Source organism: Agelaius phoeniceus, chromosome 37, assembly GCF_051311805.1.
Source record: "Agelaius phoeniceus isolate bAgePho1 chromosome 37, bAgePho1.hap1, whole genome shotgun sequence".
NCBI classification, from domain to species: domain Eukaryota; kingdom Metazoa; phylum Chordata; class Aves; order Passeriformes; family Icteridae; genus Agelaius; species Agelaius phoeniceus.
Window position 1 is genome coordinate 209,018 of NC_135302.1, and position 14,439 is coordinate 223,456.

Below are 14,439 nucleotides of genomic sequence, written 5' to 3' on the forward strand. Positions count from 1 at the left end.
AAGTGACGTAGCGGAGCGGCGGGAGAAGCACCGTGAGGCGGTGAACCGGCGGAGCGGCGGCGTGACGTCACAGCGGCGGCGGCACACAGCGGGCGTGACGTCATGCCGACCGTGCTGGGCCTGGAGGGCTCCGCCAACAAGGTGGGGGCGGGAGTGGTGCGCGACGGCGCCGTCCTCAGCAACCGCCGAGCCACCTACGTCACGCCGCCGGGACACGGTGACGTCACTTCCCCTTTTTCCCGCCCCGCTTCCGGTCCCGGTGCCGTTTCCCGGTTCTAATGCCGGTCTTTCCGCAGGGTTCGCCCCCGGGCCCACCGGGCGGCACCACCGGGCCGTGGTGCTGGGGCTGGTGCGGGCCGCGCTGAGCGAGGCGGGGCTGGAGCCCCGCGACCTGGACGGGGTGGCCTTCACCAAGGGTATGGGACCGGGAACGGTACCGGGACCGAACCGGGACCCCATAAATCGGTTATAAACCCCACAGACCCCATAGATCCCATAAATCCGCCATAGATCCTATAGATCCCCTACAGATCTCATAAATTTCTTTTTTGGGGTTCACATTGGGGTTTGTGGGGGGCTTTGGACAATCCCATGCACCCCGGGAGGGGGGGATTGGACGATCCCATTCATTCCCGCGGGGGTTTTGAGGGGGATTTTGGGGTTTTGGGGTTATTACGGACCCTCCCACTCCCCCGGGGGAGGGGGTTGGACAATCCCATTCATTCCTGGGGGTTTTTTGGGTTATTTTGGCCTCTCCCATCACCCTCTGGTGGGGTTTATTTATTTATTTATTTATTTATTTATTTATTTATTTTTATTTATTTACTCGTTTATCCCGGCCCAGGCCCGGGCATGGGCTCCCCGCTGGCGGTGGTGGCGGCCGTGGCCCGGACGCTGTCGCAGCTCTGGGGGCGGCCCCTGCTGGCCGTCAATCACTGCCTGGGCCACATCGAGATGGGCCGCGCCATCGGCCTCGCCCCCGACCCGCTCGTGCTCTACGTCAGCGGCGGCAACACCCAGGTGCCGCGATAGGGGGCGATAGGGGGCGGCCGGTATCGCGGGATATCGCGAGCGGGGAGGGAGGGAATGGGCGACATCGTGGGATATCACGATAGCAGAAGCTATCGTGATAGCAGGATAGCTGCTTTCGTGACAGGAGTGGGAGGGAATGGCCAATATTGTGATGGGAGATGGAGAAAATGGCCGATATCGCAGGATATCGCGACAGAGGTGTGAGGAAATGGCCGATATCGCGAGATATTGTGACAGGCGTGTCAGGAAATGGCCGATATCATGACGAGGGTGTGAGGAAATGGCCGATATCACAAGATATCGTGACAGGCCTGTCAGGAAATGGCCGATATCACGAGATATCGCGTGATGGGAGTGTCAGGAGGTGGCTGCCGTCGTGGGATATCGCGACGGCAGAGGCGGGGCCCAGCCCCTATCGCGATAGCCACGCCCCCTGCCCGCCCCGCAGGTGATCGCGTACGCGCGGCGCCGGTACCGGATCCTGGGCGAGACCCTGGACGTGGCCGTGGGCAACTGCATCGACCGATTGGCCCGGCTGCTGCAGGTGGGACACGCCCACCGGGACACGCCCACCGACCACACCCCAGGCTGACCCCGCCCCCAGAGCTGACCCCGCCCCTTTTCCTGCAGATCCCAAATGCCCCCAGCCCCGGCTACAACGTGGAGCAGCTGGCCAAGAGGTGAGCCAAAAACGCCTGAAAGTACCCCAAAAATGAGCTTAAAACGCCCTGAAATGACCCCAAAAGTGACCCCAAAACTGAGCCCAAAACCTCATGAAATTACCCCAAAATGGAGCCCAAAACTGACCCCAAAATCCCCTAAAATGACCCCAAAAGTGACCCTGAAAACCTCCTGAAATCACCCCAAAACTGAGCCCAAAATTCCCTGAAATTACCCAAAAACTGAGCCCAAAGTGACCCCAAAACTTAGCCCAAAATCCCCTGAAATTGCCCCAAAACTGAGCCTTGGACTGACCCCAAAAGTGACCCCAAAACGTCTTGAAATCACCCCAAAAGTGACCCCCAAAATCCCCTGAAATTACCCCAGAAGTGGCCCCAAATCACCCCAAAAGTGACCCCAAAACTGAGCTCAAAATCACGGGATTTTACCCCAAACCGACCCCAAACTCCCCTGAACCAACCCCAAAAACCCAAAGTGACCCAAAATCCCGGGATTTTCCCCCAATCCAGGGGTCGCCGCCTGCTGCCGCTGCCCTACGTGGTCAAAGGCCTCGACGTCTCCTTCTCGGGGCTGCTCTCCCACCTGCAGGTACCAAAAACCCCAAAATTCACCCCAAAACACCGGGGGCACCCCAAAACCTCAAACTGACCCCAAACTGGCCCAAAACTGACCCCAAAACCCCAAATCTCACCCCAAAACCGACCCCAAAACATCCCAAACCATAAAACCTTAAAACTGACCCCAAAACTGACCGAAAAACCCCAAAATTCACCCCCAAACTGACCCCAAAACATCCCAAAACCATAAAACCTCAAAACTCACCCCAAAACCCCAAAATTCACCCCAAAACTGACCTCTAAACATCCCCAAACCCTAAAACCTTAAAACTGACCCCAAAATCCACCTGGAGACCGCAAAATCCACCTGGGGGTCCCCAAAATCTCTGGGATTGACCCCAAAATCCCAAATCTGACCCCAAAATCTCTGGGATTGACCCCAAATTTCACCTGGAGATCCCAAAATCCACCTGGAGACCCCAAAAACCCCAGAACTGACCCCAAAATCTCTAAATCTGACCCCAAAATCCACCTGAGGACGCCAAAATCCCCAAACTGACCCTAAAACTGACCCAAAAACCCCAAAACTGATCCCAAAATTGACTTAAAAATCCCCAAATCTGACCCCAAAATCCACCTGAGGACCCAAAATTCCCCAAAATTGCCCCAAAATTTGAGTTTTTTTCCCCGCAGGCCGTGACCCCAAAGCTGCTGGAGTCGGGGGAGGCGACACCGGAGGATCTCTGCTTCTCCCTGCAGGTAATTAGGGGTAATTAGGGGTAATTAATTGGGGTAATTAATGAGGTTGAGTTAATTAATGAGGTCCGGGATTAGTTATTTGGGGTTTTGGATTAATTAATTGGGGTTTGGGATCAATTAATTGCAGTTTGGGGCGCTTAATTGGGGCTTGAAAATGGGATTTGGGGGGGGTAATTAATTGGGGGTGATTAATGAGGGTCTGGGTTAATTAATGGGGGCTGGGGGAGTTAATTTTGGGTGCGATTTTGGGACATTTAGGGGACGTTTTTGGGGTGGTTTTTAGGCCATTTTTGGGACATTTTTGGAGCCGTTTTCAGGACAGATTTGGGGCATTTTTGGGCCATTTTTGGGGTGGTTTTGGGGCATTTTTGGGGCCATTTTTGGGGTGGTTTTAGGGCATTTTGGGGCCATTTTTGGGAGCCATTTCCAGGACATTTTTGGGATGGTTTTTGGGGCTATTTTTGGGGATTTTTTGCAACATTTTGGGGTTTTTGGGGCCATTTTTGGGATATTTTTGGGGTGGTTTTGGGACCATTTTTGGAACATTATTTGGACATACTTTGGGTCATTTTCAGGGTCTTTTCTGGGACATTTTTTGGCGCTTTCAGGGAAATTTCTGGGCTTTTTTGGGACATTTGTGGCGCCATTTTTGAGGCCATTTTTGAGACAATTTTGGAACATTTTGGGGCCATTTTTGGGTGATATTTTGGCCATGTTTGGGGGCCATTTTTAGGTGGCTTTTGGGCCATTTTTGGGGACATTTTAGGGCCATTTTGGGACATCTTTGGGGTGGTTTTTGGGCCACTTCTAAGACATTTATGGGCATTTTTTGTGCAGGTTTTTGGGACCATTTCGGGCCAATTTAACGACATTTTGGGGACATTTTTGGGATAAATTTGGGCCATTTGGAGGCTATTTTTTGGGTGATATTTGGGCCCTTTTTGAGGCCATTTTTTAGGACGTTTCTGGGCCGTTTTTGGGCCATTTCTGATCTATTTTTGGGAAGTTTTTGGGCTATATTTGGTCTGGTTTTGGGACATTATTTTTGGGATGTTTTTGGGCTATTTTTGGGGACGTATTTGGGACCATTTTGGGACAATTTGGGGCCGTTTTGGTGGCATTTTTGGGTCATTTTTCTGCTGTTTCTGTGTCCCAGGAGACGGCGTTCGCCATGCTGGCCGAGGTCACGGAGCGGGCGCTGGCGCTGACCCGGGCCCGGCACCTGCTGCTCGTGGGGGGCGTGGCCTGTGAGTGGGCGGGGCCACACCTGCCGTGGGCGGGGTCACACCTGGGAGGATGCGGTCACCCCTGGGCTGGGCGTGGTCACACCTGTCAATGGGTCTGGCCACACCTGGGGGCGTGGTCTCCCCTGGAGATGGGCGTGGGCTCACTTAAGGTGGGCGTGGCCACACGTGAATGTGGGTGGGGCCACACTGGAGGGGGCGTGGCCATCCAAAATTAGACACGGCCGAATGGGCAAGGCCCAGCTCTGCATAAAGAGGTGTGTGACCTCCATTTGCATGCGGGGGCGGAGCCAAGGGCAGGCAACGCCCAGGTAACGCCCACCTGTGCGCAGGTAACCACCGGCTACAGGAGATGCTACAGAGCATGTGCAGGGCCCGGGGGGCGGAGCTCTGCCCCGTCGATGACAGGTGAGGGCGTGGCCTCCCTCGTGGGGGGCGTGGCCTCCATTGGGAGAGGGCGTGGCACACCTGTGACCTTTGACCCCGCAGGTACTGCATCGACAACGGCGCCATGATCGCCCAGGCCGGCTGCGAGATGCTGAGGGTGGGGCAAGTGACAGAGCTCAGCCAATCAGGGATCACGCAGAGGTCGGGGGGGTGTGGCTGGGTGGGCAGGGCTGGGTGGGGATTGCCAGGGCTCTGACCTTTGACCTCTGGCTGTGGCAGGTACCGGACGGACGAGGTGGAGGTGACCTGGCGGGATTGAGTTGGCCACGCCCAAACCGGCCACGCCCACTTAATAAAATCTTCCCCACCCACTCCATCTTCTGGCCACGCCTGTTTCTATGTGGATGATGTCATTGAATTGGTGACCACGCTCATTTGGAGAGGACCAATCAGCTTCTTTCATTTCCTGTCAATCACCAGTGGAACCCTGCCCTATTGCTGTCAATCAGCTGCAAGCCACGCCCCTTGCATTGGGTTACATTAATGCTTTATCTGACAATCAACAGGTACAAGCCACGCCTCTTACATTGGGTTACAATATTGCATTATCTGTCAATCAACAGCTAAAAGGCACGCCCTTTACATTGGCTTACATGACTGCCTAATCTGTCAATCAAGAGCCGCAGGCCACGCCCCTTGCGTTGTGTTCTAATAATACCCTACTTGTCAATCAATAGGCGCAAACCACGCCCTTCCATCAATCATGCGTCAGTTGCGTAACCTCAGCCCTCTCCTGCCTAGTGGCCAATCGGATTGGATAGGGGCAAGCCACCGGCCAATGGGAGCGCGAGGGGGCGCGGCTTTGCTGAGGGGCCCGGGGGGCGAAGGCGGGAGCGGCTCAGTCCGTGAGGGGCCGGCGAGGGGAGCGCAAGGGTAAGGAATGAGTGGAAAAATGGCGGCTGTGAGGGAATGGAGCTCTGTCTGTCTGTCTGTCTGTCTATGTGCGTGTTCCTATCGCGACATGGCGCACGATCGCGATCCCGACCCGCGTTCCCCCCGTCGCCGCCAGCCGCGGGCGCTCGGGGTTTTAGCGGCGTCGCAGAGCAGCGGCGGCTCCTTCTTCACCCGGCGGGGCAGAGCAGGGAACGCTCCGGGGCTCCGCCGGCATTTGGGGGGCCGCACAAACGCTCCGGGGGGCTGCTAGGGATTAATTAATTGGGGAGGGATTAATTTGGAAGGGATTAATTGTAATCCGGCGGTCCCAGTTCCGTCCCGCTCTGACTCCGCTTCTCTCCCCTCAGGCGGAGCCGCCGGCGGGAAGCGCATTCTGGAGGATCTCCGCTGTATAACTTTCCATTTTTGTTTTTTTCTTCTTTTGTTTGTTTTTTTTTTTATTACTTTTATTTTTGGTGATTTTGTGAGGTTTTTGTTAAGATTTTAGGCGTTTTTTTAAGTTTTTTTTGCTTAACGGAATGTTCACAATTAGTTTCCTCTCACGTTTTTCCCCCGCCACCACGTGTCCTCCCATCCTCCCCTGCAGACCCAATTTCTTGTACTTTATTACCTATTTTTAAGGCCGATTTAACGATTTTTCATTGATTTGTGCATTTCGGTGGAATTTTTTAGCTTTTTACGCTTGTTGGGATAATTTTTCCCCTCAGGAATGAGTCGCTCCCCGGAAACCGCTCCCCGATGATCTCGGCGCTATAAAAGTACAGTTTTAAACAATTAATTTGCATTTTTAAAAATAATTTCCCCTTCAAGGAACTCTTTTTGCATTTTAAATTAGCAGTTCGATTTTTTAAAGGAGTTTCTGGAAGGTTTTTGCCCGATTTGAGGCGCTTTTGCCTCAGATTTGCACCCTCAGGATTTGCCCCCCCACTACGTGTTCTCCCTCTCTTTTAATATTACCCAAGCATAAAACGCATTAAAATAAAAAACTATAAAACCTTCTGCACGAGGATTACCTCCTGATTATTGCTTTTTATCGATTTTAATTTTTTTTTTTGCCTTTTTCGCCCATTATTACCTGTCCCCGCCGAGAAAACACCAAGATATCCGATTTTATCCCTTTATTTTCTATTTTTAGTTTTCGCTTTCCTCAGTTCCACCTTTTTAAGCGAGGTTCTGGACTTTAAACTCTTTAAATTCGATTTTTCCGGTTTTTATTTTCCGGGTGTTTTGATGTTATTAATGTGTTTAATTTATGTGTTTATATAAATTATATAATTCTTTAATTTATGTGTTTATTTTATCAAACGCTGGAATAAATCCTGCTTCACCGTGGAATTTACTGAGTTTGTTGGCAGTTAAAAGATGAAATTTAAAAATTATTTAAATTTTTTTTAATAAAAACGCAAACTTTTGTGCCGATTCCAACCGTGAGGGAGCCGCGAGGGGGCGGGGCCAAAGCGCGGCGGGAAGACGGAGGGGCGGGGTCTTACCTTAAAAGGAAATGTTCCGCCTTTAGGGGCGAGGTTTGTCTTTAAATGGCAATGACGAGGCGTGGCCGAATCTTAATAAGGAGAAGGGGCGTCCCCCGACTTGGGCGGAGCCGGCCGCCACTTAAAGCGTGAGGCGGCAGCCAATGGGAGCGCGGCTAGGTGAAAGGGGCCGGAACTGCCCGCGCCAGCAGCCAATGGGAGTGCGGCAAGCCCAATAAGGCGGGAGGAAGAGGCCGGAAGTGGCTGCGCCGCAGCCAATGGGAGCGCGTCTGGCCGCAAAAAGAAGGAGGAAGAAGCCGGAAGTGGGCGTGGCGCCGCTGTCATGGCGGCGCCCGAGGAGGAGTCGGCGGCGGCCCCGGACGGCGGCGGGGGAGATGGCGGCGATGAGGAGGCGCTGAAACGGCTCGAGGTGCGGGAGGGGAGGGACCCCCGGCAGGGGGAGGGGCGAGGGGTACCGGGGAGGGAGGGGAGGGAGGGGAGGGGAGGGACCCCCGGGGGGGGCGAGGGGAGCCCTGAGGGGCCCCGGGGGGCTCTGAGGGGTGAGGGGGGGGAAAAGGATTCGTGAGGGGAAATTGTCCCAAACTGGCTCAAAATTCCCGCAAAAATCACCTCAGAAACCCCTCGGGGGCGGCTGCGACGTTTGGGGGGATTTGGGAGTATTTGGGATGTTTTGGGGATTTTTTTGTGGATGTCTTGCGTTATTTTGGGTTATTTTCAGTTGATTTTGGATTGATTTTGGGGCTTATTTTTTAAAGTGATTTTGAGCAGTTTTCGGGTGTGATTTTGAGTGATTTTAGGTTTGAATCTGGGGGTTTTTTGGGCTGATTTTGGGTTATTTTCAGGTAATTATTTGGGTATTACTTCTGAGGTGATTTGAGGTGATTTTGAGTTGATTTTGTGTTATTTTTGAGGTGATTTTGGATTGAAATTAGGGGTAATTTTGGGTTATGTTTTGTGCTGATTTTGGGTTATTTTGGTGTTGATTTTGGGTTATATTTCGGGGTAATTTCAGGTTATTTTGGAGGTGATTTTAGGTTATTCTTGGGGCATTTTCGCGTTATAATTTGGGGTAATTTCAGGTTATTTTGGAGCTGGTTTTGGCTTAAATTTTGGCATGGTTTAGGGTATTTTTTGAGCTGATTTTGGATAATTTTTGAGCTGATTTTGTGCTGAATTTGGATGATTTTTCGGGTTATTTTGTGGTTTATTTTGGGTTGGTTTTGGGTTATTTTGGGGTTATGTTGGGGCTGATTTGGGGTTGTTTTTGGGGCCATTTGGGTTATATTTTGGTTAGATTTTGAGTAATTTTTGGGTCGATTTTGTGTTATATTTTGCAGTAATTTCAGCTTATTTTGGAGCTGATTTTGGGTTCTATTTCCAGTTGATTTTCGGTCATTTTTGAGCTGATTTTGGGTTGATTCTGGGTCATTTTTGAAGGTGATTTTGGGTAATTTTTGACCTGATTTTTGGTTGATTTGGGGTCATTTTTGAGCTGATTTTGGGTTGATGCTGGGTCATTTTTGAAGGTGATTCTGGGTAATTTTTGAAGGTGATTTTGGGTCATTTTTGAGCTGATTTTTGGTTGATTTGGGGTCATTTTTGAGCTGATTTTGGGTTGATTCTGGGTCATTTTTGAAGGTGATTTTGGGTAATTTTTGAGCTGATTTTTGGTTGATTTGGGGTCATTTCTGAGCTGATTTTGGGTCATTTCTCAGCTAATTTCGGGTTGATTTTGGTTCATTTTTAACCCAAGTCCCGCCCCTTGTCCCTCCCCAGGCCCTGGTGACAGACCTCTACCACTTCCGGGACTCACTGCCCTCCCGTGACCCCGCCCACGACCCCACCCACGACCCCACCCATGGCCACGCCCCCGACCCCGCCCAGGACCCGCTGGTGGCGGAGATGGAGCGGACCCTGAAGCTGATGGAGCAGATCCACGGTGGGGGCGTGGCATGGGCGCGACTGGGGGGCGTGGCCGTTCACGCCCCGCCCCTAACCCCACCCCCTTCTCCACAGTATCCCCCGAGGGGCGTGGCCGAGCACTGGTGCTGCGCGCGCGCGCGCTGGGCGTGGCCCCCGAGGTGGGCGGGGCCAGGGCGGAGCTGGCGCTCGGCCACGCCCTGAAGCTGGACCCCGCCCTGGGCGTGGCCTGGAGGCAGCTGGGGGAGCAAAGATGGCGGCGGGGGGACCTCAGGGGGGCCCGCGAGGCCTTCGGGGGGGCCCTGCAGCAGGTGGGGGCGGGGCCAGGGGGAGGGGCCAAGGGGAGGGGGCGGGGCCTGGAGGGGTTTTGGCGGGATTTTGGGGAATTTTTTTTTATTTTTTGGGTGGTTTTGGGGCGGGTTTTGGGGTGGTTTAGGGTGGTTTTCAGGTGGCTTTTTTGGGAGGGGGTTTGGGGACTTCTTGGGGGGTTTTTGGGTGATCTTGGGCGGTTTTGGAGGTTTTTGGGGTCCCTGGGTGGTTTCTGGGACATTTGGGGGGATTTTAGGTGTTCTTTTGGGTGGTTTTTAAATGGTTTTTGGGTTGGTTTTTGTTATATTTTGCGGTTTTTGTGTGGATTTTGGGGGTGGGTTTTTGGGTGATTTTGGGAGTATTTTTGGGTGGTTTTTGGTTCCCCTGTCTGGCAGGGGGCGTGGCCGAAAGAGGGCGTAAGGCACTCTCCCTTGGCCCCGCCCCTGACCCCGCCCCTTTCCCCCAGGGGGAGGACCCCGAGGCCCGGCGCCTCCTCTCCATGGCCCTGCGCGCCCAGGGGGCGGGGCCAGGCCCGCGGGGGGAGGGGCCAGGCTCCGGAGGGGCGGGGCCGGGCCCGGGGGGCGGGGCCTTGCGCGAGAGCCTGGCCCAGGCGGAGGCGGCCGTCAGGTGTGACCCGAGGGACGGCCAATCATGGTGTGAGTACACCTGGGGGGCAGGTAAAGGGTTAAACGGGGCTGGGTGGGGCTCAGGTGTGCCCAGGTGTGACCTGGAAAGGGTTAAACAGGTGTGGGAGGGACTCAGGTGTGCCCAGGTGTGGTTTAGGTGTGTGTTACCTGTGCCCAGGTGTGCCCAGGTGTATCCAGGTGTGGTTTAGCTGTCCTCAGATGTCCCAGGTGTACCTCAGGTGTGTTTAAGGTGCCCTCAGGTGTGCCCAGGTGTGTTTAAGGTGTGCCCAGGTGTGTCCAGGTGTGCTCAGGTGTGCCCAGGTGTGGTTTAGGTATCCCCAGGTGTATCCCAAGTGTGCCCAAGCATGGTTTAGGTGTGTGTTACCTGTGCCCAGGTGTGCCCAGGTGTGTTTAAGGTGCCCTCAGGTGTGCCCAGGTGTACCTCAGGTATCTCCAGGTGTACTCAGGTGCCCCCAGGTGTGAGTTACCATTGCCCAGGTTTATCTCAGGAGTATCCCGGGTGCCCCAGGTGTATCTCAGGTGTGCTCAGGTGTGCCCAGGTCAGTTACCTGAGCCCAGGTGTGAGTTACCTGTGCTCAGGTGTGCTCAGGTGTGCCCAGGTGTATCTCAGGTGTGTGTTACGTGTGCTCAGGTGTGCTCAGGTGTGCTCAGGTGTGTTATACCTGTTTCAGACGTCCTGGGTAACGCCCACGTGTCCCTGTTCTTCGCGGGGGGGCAGAGCCCCGGCAGCGCCCGGCGCGCGCTCGCGGCCTACGCCCAGGCGGTGAGAAAGGGGCGGGGCCTGTACCTAGGGGGGCGTGGCTAATGGGGGTGTGGTTAAACAGGGGTGGGGCTAGGCTGGGAATACCCTCCATGGCCTAATAATAATAAAAACTCATTTTAATAATGATCATAAATAATTGTAATAATAAGTAATTACTACATTAATAGGGGGTGAAGGGGCGGGGCCTAACCATGGGGCCATGTTCTAGCCCGGGGGCGTGGCTAACCCAGGGGTGGGGCTAAACCTGGTGGGTGGGGCTGCACCCATGGCCTATGCACAGGTGCTGAGAAAGGGGCGGGGCCGCACAGGGGGCGTGGTCTGACAATGGGTGCGGTCTAACTGGAGCCCCGCCCACTTTTCCAGGAGCGCGTGGACCCCGCGGCCGCCGCCAACCCCGACCTGCACCTGAACCGCGCCACGGTGAGAGGGGCGGGGCCTAGAGGGGGCGGGGCCTAAAGGAGGAGGGGCCTAAAGGGGCGGGGTACAAGGAGGCGGGGCTGGAGCTACAATCCCCTCCCAGTACAAACCAGTACAAACCAGTACAAACCAGTTTAACCCTTCCGCAGCTGCTGCAGTACCTGGAGCGGTTCCAGGGGGCGCTGGAGGGGCTCAGCCGCGCCTCCGACCTCGCCCCTCAGTGGGAGGAGCCTCGGCGACGTCACCAGCAGCTGATTGGCTACCTGGGGGACCTGTGCCGGCTGCTGGAGACTCGGGTAGGGGGGACTGGGATAAACTGGGAGGGACTGGGAGGGACTGGGAGGGACTGGGATGAACTGGGGGAGGCGTGGCCAGCAGCGGGCGTGTCCCTAACAAAGCTCCGCCCCCAGGGGAAGCTGCGCGGGAAGCGCCGCAGGGGCGTGGCCGGGCCGGTGCCCCTCCCCCTGCTGGGCCCGCTGGGCGGGGCCGGGGGCCCGCGCCCCTCCCCCATCGCGGGGCTGCGACCGGGGCCCAACCCCCACAGGGTGGTGCTGGGGCGGGCCCTGTTCAGCCTGACCCCGCCCGGGGGCGTGCCCTAGTGAGTGACACTGGTTTGGACTGGGAGGGGACTGGGAGGGAACTGGGAGGGAACTGGGGGTCACTGGTTTGTACTGGGAGGGAACTGGGAGGGGCTTGGGGGTTACTGGTTTGTACTGGGAGGGAACTGGGAGGGGCTTGGGGGTTACTGGTTTGTACTGGGAGGGACTGGGAGGGAACTGGGAGGGGATTTGGGGTCACTGGTTTGTACTGGGATGAACTGGGAGGGGTTTGGGGGTCACTGGTTTGAACTGGGAGGGACTGGGAAGGGTTTGGGGGTCACCGGTTTATACTGGGAGGGACTGGGAGGGGATTGGGGGTCACTGGTTTATACTGGGATGAACTGGGCTGCAATAGGGGGCGTGGTTTTTTAACTGACTCCTCCCCCTTGTGACGTCACAGCACGATTGGTCTCCAGGACGGGGGCGGGGCCGTGGCCGCCATCACCGTTTATAACTCCGCCCCCAACTGGGGCGTGGCCGTGGGGGACGCGGTGGGCGTGGCCGAGCCTGTGCTGAATCAGCACCTGCACCAGCACCAGGGACAGGTTTGTACTGGTTTGTACTGGTTTGGACAGGTTTATACTGGTTTATACTGGTTTGTACTGGTTTGGAATGGTTTGGACCGGTTTATACTGGTCCATACTGGTCTTTATTGTTTTTTACCATTTTTCCTCTTTTTTTCTGGTTTTTCCTGTTTTTTTTTTTCCACCCAAACTGGTCCATACTGGTCCATACTGGTTTATACTGGATTTTACCTTTTTTTCACATTTTTTCTGTTTTTTTCCACCCAAACTGGTCCATACTGGTTTTTACTGGATTTTACCATTTTTTTCACATTTTTTCTGGTTTTTTTTACACCAAACTGGTCCATACTGGTCCATATTGGTTTATACTGGGTTTTACCATTTTCTTCACATTTTTTCTGTTTTTTTTCCACCCAAACTGGTCCATACTGGTTTTTACTGGCTTATACTGGTTTTTACCTTTTTTTTGCATTTTTTCTGTTTTTTTCCACCCAAATTGGTCCAAACTGGGCCATACTGGTTTATACTGGGAATTGGGATGAACTGGGAGGGTTTTTGGGGAATTTATGGCTGCAAAATGGGCAAAAAATTGGATTTTTTAAAGTTTTTTTCTGTTTCTACCGGTCCATACTGGTTTATACTGGTTTATACTGGTCCGTACTGGTTTATACTGGTCCTTACTGGTTTATACTGGTCCTTACTGGTTTATACTGGTCCTTACTGGTCCCTCCCCCCTTTCCAGACGTTCTCCTTCGTTTCTCTCCGCGTCCCCTCCCCCCTCTCGCTGGTGGTGAACGGGAAACGCCCCCCAGGCCACGCCCTGGCCCCGCCCCACCTGGCACTGACCAATCCCAGCGCGATGCCGGAGGAGCAGGCCACGCCCCCTGCCCGGTGCTGACCACGCCCACCCGGCATCGTCCAATGGGGGTTTTGGGGCAATAAATGAGAAATTTGGGAAATTTGTGTGTGGTGTTTTCTGTGTGGGAGGGGCACAGGGGCGGCCATCTTGGATTGTGTCAGTGGGGGCGGCCATCTTGGATTGGTGGGAGCCATATTGGGTTGGTGTATGAGGGCGGCCATCTTGGATTGTGTCACATAGGGGTGGCCATCTTGGGTGTGGCACGGGGGCGGCCATCTTGGGTGTGGCACGGGGGCGGCCATCTTGGGTTGTGTCACATGGGGCGGCCATCTTGGGTGTGTCATGGGGGCAGCCATCTTGGATTGTGTCACATGGGGCAGCCATCTTGGGTGTGGCACGGGGGCAGCCATCTTGGATTGCATCACATGGGTGTGGCCATCTCTGATTGGTGGGAGCCATCTTGGGAAGGGTATGGGGTGGCCATCTTGGATTGTGTCACATGGGGCGGCCATCTTGGGTGTGGAACGGGGGCAGCCATCTTGGATTGTGTCACATGGGGTGGCCATCTTGGGTGTGGCACGGGGCAGCCATCTTGGATTGTGTCACATAGGGGCAGCCATCTTGGGTGGGGCACAGGGGCAGCCATCTTGGATTGTGTCACATGGGGCGGCCATCTTGGGTGTGGCCCGGGGCAGCCATCTTGGATTGTGTCACATAGGGGTGGCCATCTTGGGTGTGGCACGGGGGCAGCCATCTTGGATTGCATCACATGGGTGTGGCCATCTCTGATTGGTGGGAGCCATCTTGGGAAGGGTATGGGGTGGCCATCTTGGATTGTGTCACATGGGGCGGCCATCTTTGGTGTGGAACGGGGGCGGCCATCTTGGATTGTGTCACATGGGGCGGCCATCTTGGATTGTTTTACATGGACGTGGCCAACTTGGATTGGTGTTTATGAGCAGCCATATTGGATTTTGTCACATAGGGGCGGCCATCTGAATTGGTGGACAAGAGCCGCCATATTGGGTGGGGCACAAGGGCAGCCATCTTGGATTATGGCATATAAGGGCCGCCATATTGGATTGGTGTGTGGGGGCAGCCATCTTGGATTATGGCATATAAGGGCCGCCATATTGGATTGGTGTGTGGGGGCAGCCATCTTGGATTATGGCATATTAGGGCCGCCATATTGGATTGGTGTGTGGGGGCAGCCATCTTGGATTATGGCATATTAGGGCCGCCATATTGGATTGGTGTGTGGGGGCAGCCATCTTGGATTATGGCATATAAGGGCCGC

General features: G+C 54.6%; 2 protein-coding genes across 2 annotated transcripts; both read left to right on the top strand.

The window, feature by feature from the left end:
• Positions 1-82: 82 nt before the first annotated feature.
• OSGEP (O-sialoglycoprotein endopeptidase) lies at positions 83-5,036 on the top strand. Its single transcript, XM_077193211.1, has 11 exons — positions 83-217; positions 297-416; positions 845-1,020; positions 1,481-1,576; positions 1,663-1,712; positions 2,223-2,301; positions 2,964-3,029; positions 4,186-4,276; positions 4,606-4,681; positions 4,763-4,861; positions 4,940-5,036. Exons 1-11 carry the CDS (start codon positions 103-105, stop codon positions 4,977-4,979), a joined length of 1,008 nt encoding a protein of 335 aa, XP_077049326.1. The 5' UTR covers positions 83-102; the 3' UTR covers positions 4,980-5,036.
• Positions 5,037-7,357: 2,321 nt separating this feature from the next.
• TTC5 (tetratricopeptide repeat domain 5) lies at positions 7,358-13,242 on the top strand. The gene is made up of 10 exons (XM_054654129.2): positions 7,358-7,513; positions 8,881-9,043; positions 9,121-9,335; positions 9,800-9,989; positions 10,652-10,743; positions 11,107-11,163; positions 11,310-11,456; positions 11,571-11,758; positions 12,160-12,304; positions 13,026-13,242. The coding sequence occupies exons 1-10, from the start codon at positions 7,427-7,429 to the stop codon at positions 13,179-13,181; spliced, it is 1,440 nt and encodes a 479-aa protein (XP_054510104.2). The 5' UTR covers positions 7,358-7,426; the 3' UTR covers positions 13,182-13,242.
• The last annotated feature ends 1,197 nt before the right edge of the window (positions 13,243-14,439 follow it).

Excerpts from the sequence above, each read along its gene's own strand:
- TTC5 (XM_054654129.2), top strand. The coding sequence starts at position 7,427 with ATGGCGGCGCCCGAGGAGGAGTCGGCGGCGGCCCCGGACGGCGGCGGG. Across the intron at positions 9,336-9,799 it reads TCGGGGGGGCCCTGCAGCAG|GGGGAGGACCCCGAGGCCCG; the intron begins GTGGGGGCGGGG and ends CCTTTCCCCCAG. Across the intron at positions 10,744-11,106 it reads TCGCGGCCTACGCCCAGGCG|GAGCGCGTGGACCCCGCGGC; the intron begins GTGAGAAAGGGG and ends CCACTTTTCCAG.
- OSGEP (XM_077193211.1), top strand. The coding sequence starts at position 103 with ATGCCGACCGTGCTGGGCCTGGAGGGCTCCGCCAACAAGGTGGGGGCG. Across the intron at positions 218-296 it reads CGTCACGCCGCCGGGACACG|GGTTCGCCCCCGGGCCCACC; the intron begins GTGACGTCACTT and ends GTCTTTCCGCAG. Across the intron at positions 2,302-2,963 it reads GGCTGCTCTCCCACCTGCAG|GCCGTGACCCCAAAGCTGCT; the intron begins GTACCAAAAACC and ends TTTTCCCCGCAG.